This window comes from Ranitomeya imitator, chromosome 10, assembly GCF_032444005.1.
Source record: "Ranitomeya imitator isolate aRanImi1 chromosome 10, aRanImi1.pri, whole genome shotgun sequence".
NCBI classification, from domain to species: Eukaryota; Metazoa; Chordata; class Amphibia; order Anura; family Dendrobatidae; genus Ranitomeya; species Ranitomeya imitator.
In genome coordinates this window covers 11,133,820-11,155,196 of record NC_091291.1, presented here as the reverse complement: position 1 = coordinate 11,155,196, position 21,377 = coordinate 11,133,820, and the positions used below count along the sequence as shown (strand labels likewise).

The window sequence follows — 21,377 nt, the reverse complement described above, 5'->3', positions numbered from 1 at the left end:
GCAACAATGTCGGCTTAGTTACCATATTAGTCCAGCGCTATATAGCGACAAGTTCCAGTCCTTTTTATGTGCATCCTCGGCATCGTTCACCATAGGTCCCTAGTGGCGGTAAAACACACCTTGCTTCAAAAAAATCGATGGTCTCTGGCCCTGTTCACCTGGCCAATCCAAATCCTCAATCAGAATCTTTGGGTCTGTGAATTTATTGGACGTCACTTGGATGTCCGCAGACTTTTTTTTTTTATTTTTTAAATGGATTGCTTGATAACAAAGTACAGAGATTATAATTTTTTTTTCCCCCTCTTTGGAGAAAGACTGATAAAATTATGACAGTTTTTCTTGGACGTGAATAAACCTGATGTATCTGAATTAGTCCTAATATGAATGTGGAAAAAATAAAAATAAAAAGTGCAGGTTTTGTGCTGTGCTTGATTGTTAGCAGAACTTAAAAATGGCTGACTGCAGGATTTTTCTCTTCGCCACGACCGCACCCACTCACATCAGTGGGTGCTGTCGTGGGCTCTATAAAAGAGCATTACCGGTAAGTAATCCGTTTTTTTTTTTTTTTTTTTTTGTTTAATTGTATTTTAATAAAAACTTTGCACCATTTGGCTCTTACGGTCTCTTACTATCCCTGCGAAATCAGCGTAATAAGAATCAGTCAGTATGTGGACCGCAAAATGCATCCAGCCTGTTTTTTTTTTTTTTTTTTTTTTCTTCATTTTCTGAGCTCCTCTGTGTTGATTTATTTATAACCAAACACCACATCAAACTTATCCGATCTTTAATGTGGTCATAAATGAGCCGAAAATGGCTACAAAATGAGCTCGCTGACAGATTCCCAGTTAACTCGATCTGCAGTCGGCAATGTGCAAGGAAACACATCGGCTATAAGAATCAAACGGTGCAACATTTTTTTTAAATTAAACCCAAGTGCAAAAAAAACTTTTACCCCCCCCCCCCCCCCCCCCCAAAAAAAAAAAATGAATATAACAATTATCTTCCCCTGATTGTCCACATCCTATTAATATTAACATATGGGATAAAGGAAGAGAAAGTGGTAACGTAAAGCTCCAGGATCCAGTGTAAAATAAGGAGCGGGCCGTGATCATAATCCTTGCGGGTTCCCAAATGTTAACCCTTAAATTATCAGTGTGCCCTAAAATTGTCATTAAAGTCTTTTTAAGATTTTTTTTTTTTTTGCAAGTCTGTTCCCGGGAAAGTGCCCATTAGGTCCACCATTCCTGTCCTTGGCTTGGAGCGGCACAACCTGTCGCAAGTGGCCGCCATATTGTTAGTCTCTCGGCTTTCCTGCAAATGGATATTAATAAGAAATGGCTTATAGGAGGGAATGTATTTTTTTCCAGCGTCCTTTTTATCTCTCGTCTGTGACGATAACCTCTATATTTCGCGTTTTGTAAACGGCGATCCATATGACAACATGGCCACCTCGGCCGCGCAAAACTTGCAGTCTTATTTGGCCGCAGCTCATATTGGCGATTTTTCCTCCGTCCGTCTATTGCTGGCGAAAATTCCACTTTATTATTGGGGACCGTCACTCACAGACGTCCTCCTTTGCTTTACTAAGGTCCCCGTTGGAGATGACCGGTGCGCTCTCCACCTCCGCCCTGTCCTGTAAGCCACTCGTGGCGGTCTGGTTGCCTTTGCTGTTGGCGGAGGTGAGCTGCAGCGCCTCGCCCTTCTCGTTCAGCTCTGCCAGGTCCTTGGCGCTGGAGGTCGGCGTCGGCGTCTCGTCAGTGTTGTGGAAAGTGTCATAGTCCACTTCATAGAAGCCTTCTTCCAGCGTGAGGACCGGCATGAAGCGGTGACCCCACAGCACCTCGCGTTCCACATAGGAGCTGCGTGCTTGACAAGTCATTCCTGCAGCGGGAGGAAAAGTAGAGAAGGCAAAGTTAGGAAAAATCCACTCTTTTTTTTTTTAAATATTTCTATGATGATGGCGCCACTGTTATCCATAGGTCATGTTTGGAATTGCAACTTCACTTTTATAGAATGGGATTGGGCTGAGCTGCAATACCACACGCAACCTGTGAACAGATGTGGCGCTGTTTTAGAGCGAAGTCAACTCCTACTCCTACTTTTATAGGTATTAATGCATAAATTTTACTGTGACCACGACTCACAACTATTAAAGGGGGAACAATCAGGAAAATTGTAATACTCAATCTAGTGGAACAATTTTGTAGTTCTTACTGTAACGATAAAAATGACACCTGTCTTGTAGAAATCCGATATTCCAGTCCTGAGAAATCCAGCTTTAAAGCCACAGGCAAATTAGCCTAGAAGCTCACTGGAAGGGGCGTGTCAATTTTAGAGTGCACTGACACGCCCCCAATGCACTTCCAGGCAAATTTGCTTGATTTCTCAGCACTGGAACATCGGATTGGTGCGAAACAGGTGTCATTTTTTTTTTCTTGAGCTTAAACCTAGAACGTGCCCCGTTTAGAGGGTCCTTTAATACCATTTATCTCTGTAAAAGGTCATTTTTCAAATTGACCCTTTCAAGTGCAGTTTTCACTTTGACCACCAGAGGGCAGTGCTGCATACGGAATCTAGTTTTTAGCGCACTTCCAAGAAGCGCCACCAGATGTCACCATTCACTACAAATCGTATAACACTGCTACACCCAGTATATAGCGGGTGCATTATACTAATGGAGGTAAATTATTATTACTCTTCATGTGCTGATTTCACACACGTTTCAGAGATGTAAGTAAAGTACAAGGAAAATGCATATCACATTTCTCACCGCCCCTTTAACAGTAAGAGAGCCCCTTTAATATTTCAGCTGCATGAGTCCCTCCACCTTCAGCTGTTTTAGTGACACGGGAAAGGAGAGGACTTTAATAAAAAAGGTTTTGCAGCCAGATTTTAATTTCAGGTATTAAATGAGATCAATAAAAAGGAAATAATTGTGGATAATTAACGACAATTACAAGTTAATGACTGTTCTGTAAACAGAGATCAGCGGCTCGAGCCGCCTGATCCCTCAATTACATCCTGTCTATATCGCTAATGTACCCTGGAGAAAACGCGCTGCCCACGCCGGATGCTACAAGTGCAGGAAATGAGCGAGGAGCTCCGCGGACAGATAAAGCCTCTTAAGTGCCCTGCACATGGGAGCAAAAAAATTGTGGGTCATCACCAGGGACAGATCCTAACCGCCGAGCACACCGCCAAATGCTGAGCCTGTGCACAACTCGGTGCGCAGCGTGCAAGCGCAGAGGCTACCGCATCTGCTTTGTAGTATTATAGTAGTTATATTCCTGTACAAAGGGGCAGTATTATAGTAGTTATATTCTTGTACATGGAGGGCAGTATTATAGTAGTTATATTCTTGCACATAGGAGCAGTATTATAGTAGTTATATTCTTGTACATAGGGGGCAGTATTATAGTAGTCATATTCTTGCACATAGGAGCAGTATTATAGTAGTTATATTCTTGCACATAGGGAGCAGTATTATAGTAGTTATATTCTTGTATATAGGGGCAGTATTATAGTAGTTATATTCTTGTACATAGGGGCCGTGTTATAGTAGTTATATTCTTGTATATAGGGGCAGTATTATAGTAGTTATATTCTTGTACATAGGGGCCGTGTTATAGTAGTTATATTCTTGTACATAGGAGCAGTATTATAGTAGTTATATTCTTGCACATAGGAGCAGTATTATAATAGTTATATTCTTGCACATAGGAGCAGTATTATAGTAGTTATATTCTTGCACATAGGAGCAGTATTATAGTAGTTATATTCTTGCACATAGGAGCAGTATTATAGTAGTTATATTCTTGTACATAGGGAGCAGTATTATAGTAGTTATATTCTTGTATATAGGGGCAGTATTATAGTAGTTATATTCTTGTACATAGGGGGCAGTATTATATTAGTTATATTCTTGTACATAGGGAGCAGTATTATAGTAGTTATATTCTTGTACATAGGAGCAGTATTATAGTAGTTATATTCTTGTACATAGGGGCCGTGTTATAGTAGTTAAATTCTTGTACATAGGAGCAGTATTATAGTAGTTATATTCTTATACATAGGAGCAGTATTATAGTAGTTATATTCTTGCACATAGGAGCAGTATTATAATAGTTATATTCTTGCACATAGGAGCAGTATTATAGTAGTTATATTCTTGCACATAGGAGCAGTATTATAGTAGTTATATTCTTGTACATAGGGGCAGTATTATATTAGTTATATTCTTGTACATAGGGAGCAGTATTATAGTAGTTATATTCTTGTACATAGGAGCAGTATTATAGTAGTTATATTCTTGTACATAGGAGCAGTATTATAGTAGTTATATTCTTGCACATAGGAGCAGTATTATAGTAGTTATATTCTTGCACATATGGGCAGTATTATAGTAGTTATATTCTTGTACATAGCGGCAGTATTATAGTAGTTATATTCTTGTACATAGTGGCAGTATTATAGTAGTTATAGTCATGTACATAGGGGTCAGTATTATAGTATTTATATTCTTGTACATAGGAGCAGTATTATAGTAGTTATATTCTTGTACATAGGGGCAGTATTATAGTAGTTATATTCTTGTACATAGGAGCAGTATTATAGTAGTTATATTCTTGTCCATAGGGGCAGTATTATAGTAGTTATATTCTTGTCCATAGGGGCAGTACTATTTTGTTTTTCTTTCTTTGCTGTGTGTTTTTTTATTTACCATCTGCCTTCATATGAATTAATGGGTGTTTTCATGTTGAAAGTCTGCTTCACCCACTGCAGCTGCCCCTTTCCGTGAATCGGTTGGGGACCCAGTGGTCAGACACGCACATATCAAGAAGTCATAACTTTATCCCGTGGATGGGTGATAATGTCTTTAACTTGCCCATTTTGAAATTATTCTGAAAATGTGAAAATTATTCTGCAAAACGTCCAAACTTTGTCACAAGAACAGAACCAATAGATTTTACCAGGTCATGACTGGACAGCTCTTACCTGTAGCTTCCACCATTCCTTCCAGGATGACCACAATTTCAAATTCTTCCTTTCCGAGCTGTTCCTTGGAAATCTCCCAGAATGGGCTCTGTTCATTAAACTCGTGACAAATAATAAGCGGCGAAACCAGAAACAGTCTGTCGTCTCCGGTGTCGAATCCCACGTTTAAGTCCGTTTGGTTGAGGGGAATGAACTCTCCCTCTTTGGTTTGTTTGGACTTGATCAGCTTGGCTCGGATAGATGCCTCCACAATGTGCGAGTTTCTGAGGTCTCCAACCCTAAACATCAAACATAGCTTCCCGTCTCTCACGGAGATGACAGCCATATTGGAGAACATGAGGGTCTCTGCTCGTTTCTTTGGCTGTGAGATCTTTACAAACATGCAGCCCACCATGAAGGCATTGACTATGGAACCCAAGATGGCTTGGACCAGCAGAAGAACGATTCCCTCCGGGCACTTGTCCGTTATGACCCTGTATCCGTAACCTATGGTGGTTTCTGTCTCTATGGAGAAAAGGAAGGCAGATACAAAACCGTTCAACTTATCCACGCATGGTGTCCACGACGCATCCTCGATGTGCTCGAGGTCCCCACGGATGTAGGCGATGAGCCACCAAATGAATCCGAAGAAAATCCACGTGATGGTGTAGACCATGGTAAAGACTAGAAGATTAAACCTCCACTTTAGGTCCACCAAAGTGGTGAAGATGTCGGTCAGATATCGGTAGGTCTCACGGACGTTTCCATGATGGACGTTGCATTTCCCGTCTTTCTCTACGTACCTCTGCCTCCGTCTCTTCTCCGGTTCGGCCATCACTATGGTTCGGTTGGTTGGCACCATTGTAGGGTTCTGAGCTTGTTTCGGCAGTTTGATGCTTCGACTTTCAATGTCGTGGTCCATAAACTTGCACGAGTTCATCTTGGCGGAAGGGATTCATGGAGCTCGATCACTCCCAGCCTGGGAAGACACAAGGTGACATCAACAGTCGAATGCGAGTCAGAAGAGGTTGACCGTAGAGACAACCTTCACTGTGGTCAGAACGTATTTGGGTCTTTCTACATGTTGTCGTACTAGTGAATGTAGACTCATTGTGCCTTTGTATTAATGATTTGGGAGTTTATTAATCTTGTCAGGGCCAGAGTGAGGGTTCCGGGGTCCGGGCAGTTAATCACTTTAATAATGTAAGTAATTTACTGCGAGGATCCATCCCGACTATGTGAGAGCGCCCGCTAACACATCACATATTTAAGAAGTGCCGCCGTCATCTTTATTAGATTTTCATGCATCGTGAACCTGAATACAAAGTCCGTGAGCAGAAATTATCGAGGTGACGGGGTCCAGATGCTGCAGAGAGGTCTGCAAGGTGCGGACGTCACACTGAGAAGTCATGGCGCAAGCAGGAGAAAACTACCGACGCAGTCCAGAGGCTTCCAGATGTGATGTGGAGCATGGTGGTATAACCTGGGCATCTCCTGTATATAATTATACATGTACAGCTGGTATAACCTGGGCATCTCCGGTATATAATTATATATGTACAGCCGGTATAACCTGGGCATCTCCTATGTATAATTATATATGTACAGCCGGTATAACCTGGGCATCTCCTGTATATAATTATATATGTACAGCTGGTATAACCTGGGCATCGCCTGTATATAGATATATATGTACAGCTGGTATAACCTGGGCATTGCCTGTATATAATTTTATATGTACAGCTGGTATAACATGAGCATCTCCTGTATATAATTATATATGTACAACTGGTATAACCTGGGTATCTCCTGTATATAATTATATATGTACAGCTGGTATAACCTGGGTATCTCCTGTATATAATTATATATGTACAACTGGTATAACCTGGGTATCTCCTGTATATAATTATATATGTACAACTGGTATAACCTGGGTATCTCCTGTATATAATTATATATGTACTAACTACTGGAACAACACGTCCATCTTGAACTGTCCTCCCATCTCTCTTCTTGCTCCCTCTTCTATCGCTTACAATCTGGCTTCCGGTCACACCACTCCACTGAAACTGCCCTAACTAAGGTCACCAATGACCTATTAACCGCCAAGAGCAAGCGACACTACTCTGTCCTCCTCCTCCTCCTCGACCTGTCGGCTGCCTTTGACACAGTGGACCATTCCCTATTATTACAAACCCTCTCATCCCTTGGCATCACAGACTTGGCCCTATCCTGGATCTCATCATACCTAACAGACCGAACATTCAGCGTCTCCCACTCACACACCACCTCCTCACCTCGCCCCCTGTCAGTCGGAGTCCTGCAAGGTTCAGTTCTAGGACCCCTGCTCTTCTCCATTTACACCTTTGGCCTGGGACAGCTCATAGAATCTCACGGCTTTCAGTATCACCTCTATGCTGATGACACACAGATCTACATCTCTGGACCAGATATCACCTCCCTACTAACCAGAATCCCTCAATGTCTGTCCACTATTTCATCCTTCTGCGCTAGATTTCTGAAACTTAACATGGACAAAACAGAATTCATCATCTTTCCCCCATCTCACGTGACCCCCCCCCCCAACGAACCTATCCATTACAGTAAATGGCTGCCCACTCTCCCCAGTCCCACAAGCTCACTGTCTTGGGGTAATCCTTGACACTGATCTCTCCTTCAAACCACATATCCAAGCCCTTTCCACTTCCTGCCGACTTCAACTCAAAAATATTTCACGAATCCGTACATTCCTCAACCATGAATCTGCAAAAACCCTAGTCCATGCCCTCATCATCTCCCGCCTTGACTACTGCAACCTCCTGCTCTGTGGCCTCCCCTCTAACACTCTCGCACCCCTCCAATCTATTCTAAACTCTGCTGCCCGACTAATCCACCTGTCCCCCGCTATTCCCCGGCCTCTCCCCTCTGTCATTCCCTTCACTGGCTCCCCATCACCCAGAGACTCCAGTACAAAACCCTAACCATGACGTACAAAGCCATCCACAACCTGTGTCCTCCATACATCTGTGACCTCGTCTACCGGTACTTACCTACCCGCAACCTCCGATCCTCACAAGATCTCCTACTCTACTCCCCTCTTATCTCCTCTTCCCACAATCGTATACAAGATTTCTCTAGTACATCCCCCCTACTCTGGAACTCTCTACCACAACACATCAGACTCTCACCTACCATCGAAACCTTCAAAAAGAACCTGAAGACCCACCTCTTCAGAAAAGCCTACAACCTGCAGTAACCACCGATCGACCAAACCGCTGCATGACCAGCTCTACCCTCACCTACTGTATTCTCACCCATCCCTTGTAGATTGTGAGCCCTCGCGGGCAGGGTCCTCTGTCCTCCTGTACCAGTTATGACTTGTATTGTTTAAGATTATTGTACCTGTTTTTATTATGTATACCCCTCCTCACATGTAAAGCGCCATGGAATAAATGGCGCTATAACAATAAATAATATGTACAGCTGGTATAACCTGGGCATCTCCTGTATATAATTTTATATGTACAGCTGGTATAACCTGGGCATCTCCTGTATATAATTATATATATATACAGCTGGTATAACCTGGGCATCTCCGGTATATAATTATATATGTACAGCCGGTATAACCTGGGCATCTCCTGTATATAATTATATATGTACAGCCGGTATAACCTGGGCATCTCCTGTATATAATTATATATGTACAGCCGATATAACCTGGGCATCTCCTGTATATAATTATATATGTACAGCCGATATAACCTGGGCATCTCCTGTATATAATTATATATGTACAGCCGGTATAACCTGGGCATCTCCTGTATATAATTATATATGTACAGCTGGTATAACCTGGGCATCTCCTGTATATAATTTTATATGTACAGCTGGTATAACCTGGGCATCTCCTGTATATAATTATATATGTACAGCTCGTATAACCTGGGCATCTCTTGTATATAATTTTATATGTACAGCTGGTACAAACTGGGTATCTTCTTACTGTGCTGTATTAAACTCCAGAGCTGAAATCTCCCAGCAGCCCCTGCTCGTTTGCTGTCTGCCCTTTCACCTCTACATTTATGGTTTATCAGGTCTCCTGTGGACATCGCCCCATTGCTGTGCAGGTAGCAGAGCCCGCGGCAGGTGGCACTGCCCTGTAGCACAGACAGATCTTTCATGTATGCCTGCTGCCTGGCAGCGGAGCACTCACAGATGGCCGCACTTGCCACGTTGGTTCTTTCCAACTGGCTCTTGTGTATTTCAGAACATTTGCCAAAACAACGAGCCGCGTCCGGCCGTCATTAGGAGCCATTCAGTGCACAACGATTAATGGTGGCGAGAAACGCAATAAAGAACGAACCTGCCCCAGATGCCCGGTCCATCGGTGCGGAGAGGGCAGGAATCGTCATTCTGCTGCACGAGAAACGAGTTTTATCCTTAAATACAGCAAAACGGTGATTTAGGTTCTGTATATATTATCTATATGGTGGTATTGATTACTTTCAGTAATATCTATAGTAGTATTATATATGGTGGTATTATATATCTTTGGCATGGTGGTATTATTTGGGCACTATATGGTAGCAGATATTAAATTATGTATTGTGGTATCATTATGTGGGCACTTTATGTTAGTATTATATATGATAGTGTATGCTTGGTGGTATTTACTTTCAGTATGGTAGTATTATATACATTACATTTGGTATCATATGTTATGTATAGCGGTATAATTATTTGGGCACCATATGGCAGTATTTTATTATGTATGGTGACATTCTTTACTGTGTGTGGTAGTATTATATACGTTACATATAGTGCTATTATGTATGTTCTGTATAGCGCTATCATTATTTGGGCACTGTATTATAGTATTTTATTATGTATTGTGGTATTATTTACTTTCAGTATATTAGTATTATATAGTTTACATATGGTTGTATTATGTAAGTTCTGTATAGCAGCATCATTATTTGGGCAAAATATGGTAGTATATATTATGTATGGTGGTATTATTACTTGGGCACTGTATGGTAGTACTACAGTTGTGCTCAAAAGTTTACATACCCCGGCAGAATTTTTGCTTTTCAGAGAATATGAATGATTAACACCAAACCTTTTTCTCCACTCATGGTTAGTGGTTGGGTGACGCCATTATTGTCAAGCTACTGTGTTTTCTCTTTTTAAGTCATAATGACAACCCAAAACATCCAAATGTCCCTGATGAAAAGTTCACATACCCTATTTCTTAATACCGTGTGTTGCCCCCTCTAACATCAATGACAGCTTGAAGTCTTTTGTGGTAGTTGTGGATGAGGTTCTTTATTTTCTCAGATGGCAAAGCTGCCCACTCTACTTGGCAAAAAGCCTCCAGTTCCTGTAAATTCCTGGGCTGTCTAGCATGAACTGTGCGCTTGAGATCTCACCAGAGTGGCTCAATGATATTGAGGTCAGGAGACTGAGATGGCCACTCCAGAACCTTCACTTTGTTCTGCTGTAGCCAAAGACAGGTCAACTAGGTCTTGTGTTTTTAATTGTTGTCCAAGTACGTCCCATGCGCAGCTTCCGGGCTGATGATTGAAAATTTTCCTCCAGTATTTGCTGATAACGTGCTGCATTCATCTTTCCTTCAACTTTGACCAAGTTTCCTGCCTTTGCAGCTCCCACATCCCCAAAACATCAGTGATCCACCTCCATGCTTTACAGTAAGAATGGTGTTGACCTCTCTCCAAATGTAACGTTTATGGTTGTGGCCAAAAAGTTCAATTTTGGTCTCATCACTCCAAATTACCTTGTTCCAGAAATTTTGAGGCTTGTCTCTGTGCTGTTTTGCGTATTGTAGGTGAGATACTTTGTGGCATTTGCGCAGTAATGGCTTTCTTCTGGCGGCTCGACCATGCAGCCCATTTTCTTCAAGTGCCTCCTTATTGTGCATCTTGAAACAGCCACACCGCTAGTTTTCAGAGAGTCCTGTATTTCAGCTGATGTTATTTGTGGGTTTTTCTTTGCATCCCGAACAATTTTCCTGGCAGTTGTGGACGACATTTTTGTTGGTCTATCTGACCGTGGTTTTGTTTTTACAGAGCCACTGATTTTCCATTTGTTAATCCCAGTTTGAACGCTGCTGACTGGCATTATCAATTCCTTGGATATCTTTTTGTATCCCTTTCCTGTTTTATACAGTTCAGCTACCTTTTCCCGTAGATCCGTTGATAATTCCTTTTCTTTCCCCATGACTCACAATCCAGAAGCGTCAGTGGCTGGATGAAAGATGCAAAAGTCTGTCTGGATCCCAGAAACTCACTCGGCTTTTATGCGTTCCAGGAGTTAGAGATGAAGGAAAGGTTAGAGACAGGTCTGTAGTTAGCAGGGCAGTTCTGGTCCAGGGATGGCTTTTTAAGTAAAGGGGTAATGATGGCATGTTTAAATGAGGAGGGAAAGATACCTGAAGAAAGCGAGAGGTTAAATATTTTAGTCAGGTGAGTGGTGACCACTGGTGAGAGAAACTATATACTATGTACTATATAATGTACGGTGGTATTATTATTTGGGTACTGTATGGTAGTACTATATAATGTACGGTGGTATTATTTGGGTACTGTATGGTAGTAGTATATAATGTACGGTGGTATCATTATTTGGGCACTGTATGGTAGTACTATATAATGTATGGTGGTATTATTATTTGGGTACTGTATGGTAGTACTATATAATGTACGGTGGTATCATTATTTGGGCACTGTATGGTAGTACTATATAATGTATGGTGGTATTATTATTTGGGCACTGTATGGTTATATAATGTATGGTGGTATTATTATTTGGGTACTGTATGGTAGTAGTATATAATGTACGGTGGTATCATTATTTGGGCACTGTATGGTAGTACTATATAATGTATGGTGGTATTATTATTTGGGCACTGTATGGTTATATAATGTATGGTGGTATTATTATTTGGGTACTGTATGGTAGTAGTATATAATGTACGGTGGTATCATTATTTGGGCACTGTATGGTAGTACTATATAATGTATGGTGGTATTATTATTTGGGCACTGTATGGTTATATAATGTATGGTGGTATTATTATTTGGGTACTGTATGGTAGTAGTATATAATGTACGGTGGTATCATTATTTGGGCACTGTATGGTAGTACTATATAATGTATGGTGGTATTATTATTTGGGCACTGTATGGTTATATAATGTATGGTGGTATTATTATTTGGGTACTGTATGGTAGTAGTATATAATGTACGGTGGTATCATTATTTGGGCACTGTATGGTAGTACTATATAATGTATGGTGGTATTATTATTTGGGCACTGTATGGTTATATAATGTATGGTGGTATTATTATTTGGGTACTGTATGGTAGTAGTATATAATGTACGGTGATATTATTATTTGGGCACTGTATGGTAGTACTATATAATGTATGGTGGTATTATTTGGGCACTGTATGGTTACTATATAATATATGGTGGTATCATTTGGGTACTGTATGGTAGTAGTATATAATGTACGGTGGTATTATTTGGGCACTGTATGGTAGTACTATATAATGTATGGTGGTATTATTATTTGGGCAGTGTATGGTAGCATTCTATTATGTCTGGTGGTATTATTTACATTCAGTATAGCAGTATTATATATGTTACTGTATGGTGTGCATATACATATATTACTGAACATCGTCTATCAGAATAGGTGTCAGTAGGACCGATATTTACTGGTGTTTTATACTCCTAAGATGTCGGCCACCTCCATTGCCTTCCGGGTTCCTGGGTTAATTTCTCGTTAATGAACCTGCCGATCGGATGAAGGCTTCATCACTATGCAGACAAGCGTCCCAACAGCTGCCTCCTCGTCAGCGTCTTCCCATCTCCTTCCACAAGCAGATGTTTTCCGACCGTCTGCTCCAATTAGTGGGGTTGAGCGCTGCGTGGCGTATTCATGCACATCATATAGGAAAACAAGACGGCAGGCCTAGACGAGACTTGTTAAATGTGAGAGCAGCTGACAGCCGCTGTCATAGTCCGTAGGGGAACCTCGTAGCCCAGACATTATGTATTAAGATCAAACCCTGCGTGCAGCGTGACGAGGGGAGAGCAGCGGCGCTCGGAAAACATTCCGGCAATTACATAACTTAGGACTTGGTGCTGTGTAACGTCATCTGTAGGAGCAGCGTGACCCTCCGAGGGACAAAATTTCCATTTAATATACATTTATATCGCTCTACCAACCCGTGCTGATGTGTAAGCGAGACGATAAGTGGACGGAGCCGCATCCCCCGCACAAAATGTTCTGTGCTCTCAAAAAGGGGGTCACTTTAGGTTTTTCTGCAAACAGGTGACCGTGGACCAGGCTTCAATGCAAAAGACAAAAATTGAGAAAAAAAAACGTTCAGTGCTCTTGGAACAGAGTCGACATAACAAGTGGGTCCCATCCTCATGGGAGATCTGGGGTTAGAAGATCACTACGTATTGTGAATAGCAGACCTTTCATTTAGCCGGTGTGTTTGTGTTCCACGTTAAATGGATTTGATTTCCTTTGGTGGTAAAGAGGTTAAAGATCCTTTCTATGCTCCATTTCAGCTGCTTCTGATCTGGTCATTTCCTCTCCCTATAATATCTGGCCAGACCTTCTTTTCCTTGACAGTGAAAGTTTTACTTCCTAGCTCCTCGGAGTCTCTGTGCTGAATTGAAGATCATTGATGCTACTGGAGATTGTTGCGTTCTCTTTTTGGGTGTATGCTTTCTTTATTGTCCTATTCTCATTTGGTTGTTACATTCCTATCCCTCCCTATATACCGCTCTACCTTTGGTGAGTATTTGTATGTTTGTTCCTTTTTGTTATCCCTGTCTTACATGTTTTATACATTAGCATTTCAGTCCGGAGCCTCCTGGGGGAGCGGGAGGGGACAGCTTAGGCAGTAACAGGAGCAGAGTAAGGTTGGTGGCCCAAACCTCCTCACCTTTAGAGGTACCCTTGGGAGCAGGGATAGTCAGGGCCCCAGTCCTAGGGATGGTTCAGGCCCCTTTTCCCTAATCACGAGCAGTCACAACATCACATATAAGTTTTATTTTGTTGTCATTTTATGGCGATAATATTTGGACAATGTATACGGTTGTTTTTGGGCACCATATAGAGTTATAATATTGGCTCCATATTGTAGCACTATATTAGTACTATTGATGATGTTGTGTGTTCACTATATCGCAGTATAATTTGAGCTCTTTTTAGTAGCAGTACTTACAACCTATGGGATGTTGATATGTGCTCACTGTATGGCAACGTTATTTTGTCACTGTGTGGTGTTACTATATGGCACAGTATTACGTTACTAATGAAGAACATCCCTATTATTGTGGTTACTATGTGGCGGTATAACTTAGAGACCACTTCGTAGATTTTTGGGACACTATATAGGGCAATACAGTGCTACTACTTGAGTACTGTTTGGTCATTATATGGCTGTGATATTTGAGCACTGTATGGCAATTTTATTTTGCTATTGTACTGTGAAGTATGTAGGTACTGTGAGACTGTTATTGTGGTTGCCATATGGCAATATAACTTAGGGACCATATCATATTTTTGGGGGCACACCATTTGAGTATGTTTTAGTGTTGTGTGCTCACTATACGGTTATATTGTTTAGGAACTGATTGACGGTATTATTTGAGCTCTGCAGTATAGTCCTCCTTAGAATCCGGCAGGATGAAGTTGTGCAATAACTGTATGGCAATGTTATACTGCTGCTGTATTGCAGTACTATTTCGGTACTGTAAGGCTTTTCTTTTTCTTCTTCTGATAGTTTGTAGCAATGTATCAGAAAGGAGTTCAAAATTTTAATGTCAATAAGGATTGTCTAAGCTGGAAGCAACTGTAGCAAACACTCAGCTGTAATAAGTATTGGGTCAAGGGTGAACTTATGGATGTGGTGAAGAATGTTCCTGATGGCGGTTTATTACCACACCAGGAAACGTGATCATCATGAGATTTCCCCGGTGACCTCACTCCTTATTCTCTGCAATCACTGATATCGGATGAGAGCGCAGATCAATGTAAATATATGTCACCGACTGATACAATCCTCTGTTCTCTGTGACGGGGAAGCAATGCGCGGCTGCTGACAAATAAGGATTAACAGAAAGGTTTCTTTCTATGAAATCTTTCGTCACAGATGTATTTCCTGCCGAATACAAAGAACACGGGAAATGAAGAATGTCAGGCGGATCGCTCTTCATATTTACCTATATTACTTGTGTTTGAGTCTCTAATCTGCTGGGAAATCACGGGGAACCGAGCAAAAACATGTAATGTCAGAGGATAATCACTGCAGAGGAGCAGAAAGCGGCATCTGTCCCCTCAGTGATATCACTCTACAGGAAACTGTAATGGTCAATGGATGGCGGTATTATAGCAGTTATATTCTTGTACATAGGGGCAGTACTATAGTAGTTACATTCTTGTACATAGGAGCAGTATTATAGTAGTTATATTCTTGTACATAGGAGCAGTATTATAGTAGTTATATTCTTGTACATAGGGGCAGTATTATAGTAGTTATATTCTTGTACATAGGGCAGTATTATAGTAGTTATATTCTTGTACATAGGGGCAGTATTATAGTAGTTATATTCTTGTACATAGGGCAGTATTATAGTAGTTATATTCTTGTACATAGGAGCAGTATTATAGTAGTTATATTCTTGTACATAGCAGCAGTATTATAGTAGTTATATTCTTGTACATAGGGGCAGTATTATAGTAGTTATATTCTTGTACATAGGAGCAGTATTATAGTAGTTATATTCTTGTACATAGGGGCAGTATTATACTAGCTATATTCTTGTACATAGGAGCAGTATTATAGTAGTTATATTCTTGTACATAGGAGCAGTATTAAAGGAGTTATATTCTTGTACATAGGGGCAGTATTATAGTAGTTATATTCTTGTACATAGGGGCAGTATTACAGTAGTTATATTCTTGTACATAGGGGCAGTATTATAGTAGTTATATTCTTGTACATAGGGGCTGTATTATAGTGGTTATATTCTTGTACATAGGGGCAGTATTATAGTAGTTATATTCTTGTAAATAGGGGCAGTATTACAGTAGTTATATTCTTGTACATAGGGGCAGTATTACAGTAGTTATATTTCTGTACATAGGGGCAGTATTATAGTAGTTATATTCTTGTACATAGGGGCAGTATTATAGTAGTTATATTCTTGTACATAGGAGCAGTATTATAGTAGTTATATTCTTGTACATAGGGGCAGTATTATAGTAGTTATATTCCTGTACATAGGGGCAGTATTATAGTAGTTATATTCTTGTACATAGGGGCAGTATTATAGTAGTTATATTCTTGTACATAGGGGCAGTATTATAGTAGTTATATTCTTGTACATAGGGGCAGTATTATAGTAGTTATATTCTTGTACATAGGGGCAGTATTATAGTAGTTATATTCTTGTACATAGGGGCAGTATTATAGCAGTTATATTCGTGTACATAGGGGCAGTATTATAGCAGTTATATTCTTGCACATAGGAGCAGTATTATAGTAGTTATATTCTTGTACATAGGGGCAGTATTATAGTAGTTATATTCTTGTACATAGGGGCAGTATTATAGTGGTTATATTCTTGTACATAGGAGCAGTATTATAGCAGTTATATTCTTGTACATAGGGGCAGTATTATAGTAGTTATATTCCTGTACATAGGGGCAGTATTATAGTAGTTATTTTCTTGTACATAGGGGCAGTATTATAGTAGTTATATTCTTGTACATAGGGGCAGTATTATAGTAGTTATATTCCTGTACATAGGGGCAGTATTATAGTAGTTATATTCTTGTACATAGGGGCAGTATTATAGTAGTTATATTCTTGTACATAGGAGCAGTATTATGGTAGTTATATTCTTGTACATAGGGGCAGTATTATAGTAGTTATATTCCTGTACATAGGGGCAGTATTATAGTAGTTATATTCTTGTACATAGGGGCAGTATTATAGTAGTTATATTCTTGTACATAGGGGCAGTATTATAGTAGTTATATTCTTGTACATAGGGGCAGTATTATAGCAGTTATATTCTTGTACATAGGGGCAGTAGTACAGTAATTATATAGCATTAAACGTTATTTCCATCTGGGCCATTTGAAGCTTACAGCAATCTTCTGAACTCCCATACAGATGAATAAAAACGTAGAAACAGTAAAGGCTTCTGATTGCAAAATGTGGTGGAATAAAACTCATCTCTAGCCAGTTGTAATGATCTCCTGCAGCCTCTGGTCAGTGACAATGGAGATATATCACTGATTATGATAGATTTGTATATTTGCGCCTCATTCCATTAAACTTGTCAGTGTTATCAGGTTTATTTCACGGGAACCTGCCATCGTCTGCTTTATAAAAGGGCCGTGGGGCACAGATCAGCAGATGTAAGATTTGGTCGTGTTGTCTCTTTTGCAGTTTTGATCTACAGAAGCTTTGTCTCCCGGCAGTCACTGGGTAAATCTAAGAAGAAGCCTCGATCATTTCTTCAGCTTCAGAGCATAAATTTGTTTTACAAGTTGATAATCACCCCCTTGGGGGAGATGTTATTACATAAGAAAGGATTATCAGCCGTTCTCTACAATCCTGCCTGGTGTTTGTGTCACTCAAAACCACTTTTGCAGCAATCAAGACTCATGGGTGTTAACGTTCATGAACCATGGATGTGATGGCATTCATTACAAGGAACAAATTTATTATGTGACCTTAGGACCTAGGAGGACAGTAATAGCAGTGTCTGTATCTAGGAGAAAGATAGGCCTTCCACCGACATCAACAAACAGCATAAGTCATATAATACTGCCCCTATGCACTGAACAAGGATGCTATAAACATGCTACCTCCTATTAAAAAGGCAATGGCAAGAATAATACATCCCCTATATACAAGAATATAACTACTATAATACTGTCCCTATGTACAAGAATATAACTACTATAATAATGCTCCTATGTACAAGAGTATAGCTACTATAATACTGCTCCTATGTACAAGAATATTACTACTATAATACTGCCCCTATATACAAGAATATAACTACTATAATACTGCCTCTATGTACAAGAATATAGCTACTATAATACTGCTCCTATGTACAAGAATATAACTACTATAATACTGCCCCTATATACAAGAATATTACTACTATAATACTGCTCCCTATGTACAAGAATATAACTACTATAATACTGCCCCTATGTACAAGAATATAACTACTATAATACTGCCCCTATATACAAGAATATAACTACTATAATACTGCCTCTATGTACAAGAATATAACTACTATAATACTGCCCCTATGTACAAGAATATAACTACTATAATACTGCTCCCTATGTACAAGAATATAACTACTATAATACTGCCCCTATGTACAAGAATATAACTACTATAATACTGCCCCTATATACAAGAATATAACTACTATAATACTGTTCCTTATGTACAAGAATATAACTACTATAATACTGCCCCTATGTACAAGAATATAACTACTATAATAGTGCCCATATGTACAAGAATATAACTACTATAATACCGCTCCTATGTACAAGAATATAACTACTATAATACTGCTCCTATGTACAAGAATATAACTACTATAATACTGCCCCTATGTACAAGAATATAACTACTATAATACTGCCCCATATGTACAAGAATATTACTACTATAATGCTGCCCCATATGTACAAGAATATAACTACTATAATACTGCTCCCTATGTACAAGAATATAACTACTATAATACTGCCCCTATGTACAAGAATATACTATAATACTGCCCCTATGTACAAGAATGTAACTACTATAATACTGCCCCTATGTACAAGAATATACTATAATACTGCTCCTATGTACAAGAATATAACTACTATAATACTGCCCCTATGTACAAGAATATAACTACTATAATACTGCCCCATATGTACAAGAATATTACTACTATAATACTGCCCCATATGTACAAGAATATAACTACTATAATACTGCTCCCTATGTACAGAATATAACTACTATAATACTGCCTCTATGTACAAGAATATAACTACTATAATACTGCCCCTATGTACAAGAATATACTATAATACTGCTCCTATATACAAGAATATAACTACTATAATACTGCTCCTATGTACAAGAATATAACTACTATAATACTGCCCCTATGTACAAGAATATAAATACTATAATACTGCCCCTATGTACAAGAATATAACTACTATAATACTGCTCCTATGTACAAGAATATAACTACTATAATACTGCCCCCTATGTAACTACAATACTGCTCCTATATTTTTTTTTTAGTTGCTTATAATCTTATTTGAGCTCTAAACTGAACAATATATTTAGAATTTTACTCATTGATTAACCCAATCCTTCCCAGGTGGAGCACTTCTATAATGATAACGGGTTAGCGTCGTACATTATTGATGCTGTGGTGCGGTAGAATCTCGCTTGATGACTGGGATAGATGACAGCCATCTGTGAATGTGGCAGAATTGGGCAGAACATGTGGCATCTGATTACACTTGGGGATTTTAACAACTTTAGAGATGAAGTTTGGGGATGGACACAGATGGCGGAGAGAGAATGACCCGAGGAGGCTTCTCAGTCACGGGTCACGCGGAGCGCGGCCTCAGACTGTAGCATACCCTATAGCCATAAAGGTGATGGTGGCAGGAGCAGGGGGCTGTAGCAGCACAGAGTATTTTAGGAGAGGAGGGTTTTGATCTTGGGCTGAGAATTAAATGATGGAAGGAGTGGACATACAGCAGCACAGAGTATTTTAGGATTATGTGTAGATTAGACTGAGGAAGGACTAGGGACAGGTTTTCAGCAGCGCAGAGTATTTCAGAGGATGACAGTTTTGTGGTCACATAGTGTAAGGCGCAGGGTTTGGGGTGTTATTTTGTGGCTGCAGGGGAGAGAGCTTCAGACTAGAGGTGAATGCAAACTTTAAAGAAGTTTTCTTCGACTTTTGTGACATGTGGGGGATGGGTGGACCCTCCTGATCATTCATTACCCCCGCGTGCATTACTGGACGGTGATATTAATTGACCGATCTGAAACCATGAGGAAAATGGGGATTTTCTGATGAAGAATCGAATGGAGGAGAATCCTCCAATGCAAAAAGCAAGATGATGAATTGCTGGAGCAGAACATTGCTGCAAAACTGACCTATTTCTTACAGATTTCTATCAGTGGAGAAGACGCAGGAGTAACTAAAGGCTGAAATAAATAGCCCAGCGGATCTGTGTTTTACCTGTTAGCTACTTATTTTTCTTATTTATTTTTGTTGCTTTAGTCACATCCCAAGCTGCATTCAAACAAAAGTTAGTTCTAAGGCAGCAAAACTCATGTGTTTGGTGCCCCCTGCTGGTGGAGTGTGTGATCAGCCTTATTGGGACATGGTGGTCATCCACAACCATTCTATATTTCATCCATCTGGACCATCCAGGGTTGCACGGCATCATCCGTAAACAAGATTGTTTCATAATTGGTCTTCATTTATGTTGGGGCCACTGCGGTCGGCTCTTATTGTGAGCGCTATTTAGGGGCGGCCGAATAGTAGGTTTGTGCAAAACTGCAGCCTCTGAAAGATCCTGTACCTTGAGGTTCACGGACTCCAGAGGCACCTGCAGCTTCACATACCTTTTTGCTGCTTTGTAATGGTATGCTATTGGCTGCTCTCTTAATCAGATGAAAGTGTGTGGCAGAAACCTTCTGTATTATGCCTTTATCTGCACGATCCTTCCTCATCATGCCTTCATCTGCACGATCCTTCCTCATTATGCCTTTATCTGTGCAATCCTTCCTCATTATGCCTTTATCTGCCCAATCCCTCCTTGTTATGCCTTTATTTGCACAATCCTTCCACATTATGCATTTATCTGTGCAATCCTACCTCATCATGCCTTCATCTGCACGATCTTTCCTCATTATGCCTTTATCTGTGCAATCCTTCCTCAATATGCCTTTATCTGCGCAATCCTTCCTCATTATGCCTTTATCTGCACAATCCTTCCTCATTATGCCTTTATCTGCACAAACCTTCCTGATTATGCCTTTATCTGCACGTTCCTTCCTCATTTTGCTTTTATCTGCACAAATCCATCTGTGATCTGTATCAGCCAAAAATGTCTTCACAGTACAATGATCACACTTACGTTTTGTTGAATAATCTGTTTTCATACCTTGTCCAAGGCATTGTACTATGAGACAATTTTTAGCAGCAGAGATCATTTTTATGAAATCTGCAACTGCTTAATAATGTGGAATGTTCTTCGGAAGAAGTTTTTCTT

At 40.0% G+C, this 21,377-nt stretch overlaps 1 protein-coding gene across 1 annotated transcript in view; it reads right to left on the bottom strand.

The window, feature by feature from the left end:
* Positions 1–998: 998 nt before the first annotated feature.
* The window catches only part of LOC138650862 (G protein-activated inward rectifier potassium channel 2-like), a 64,473-nt gene continuing 44,094 nt past the window's right edge, over positions 999–21,377 (bottom strand). The window contains exons 2-3 of the mRNA XM_069740711.1: positions 4,996–5,953; positions 999–1,881 (exon numbers count right to left, since the gene is read on the bottom strand). Coding sequence (XP_069596812.1) covers positions 1,556–1,881; positions 4,996–5,914 — 1,245 coding nt within the window. The 5' untranslated portion in view covers positions 5,915–5,953 and the 3' untranslated portion in view covers positions 999–1,555. The remainder of the gene's footprint in view (positions 1,882–4,995; positions 5,954–21,377) is intronic.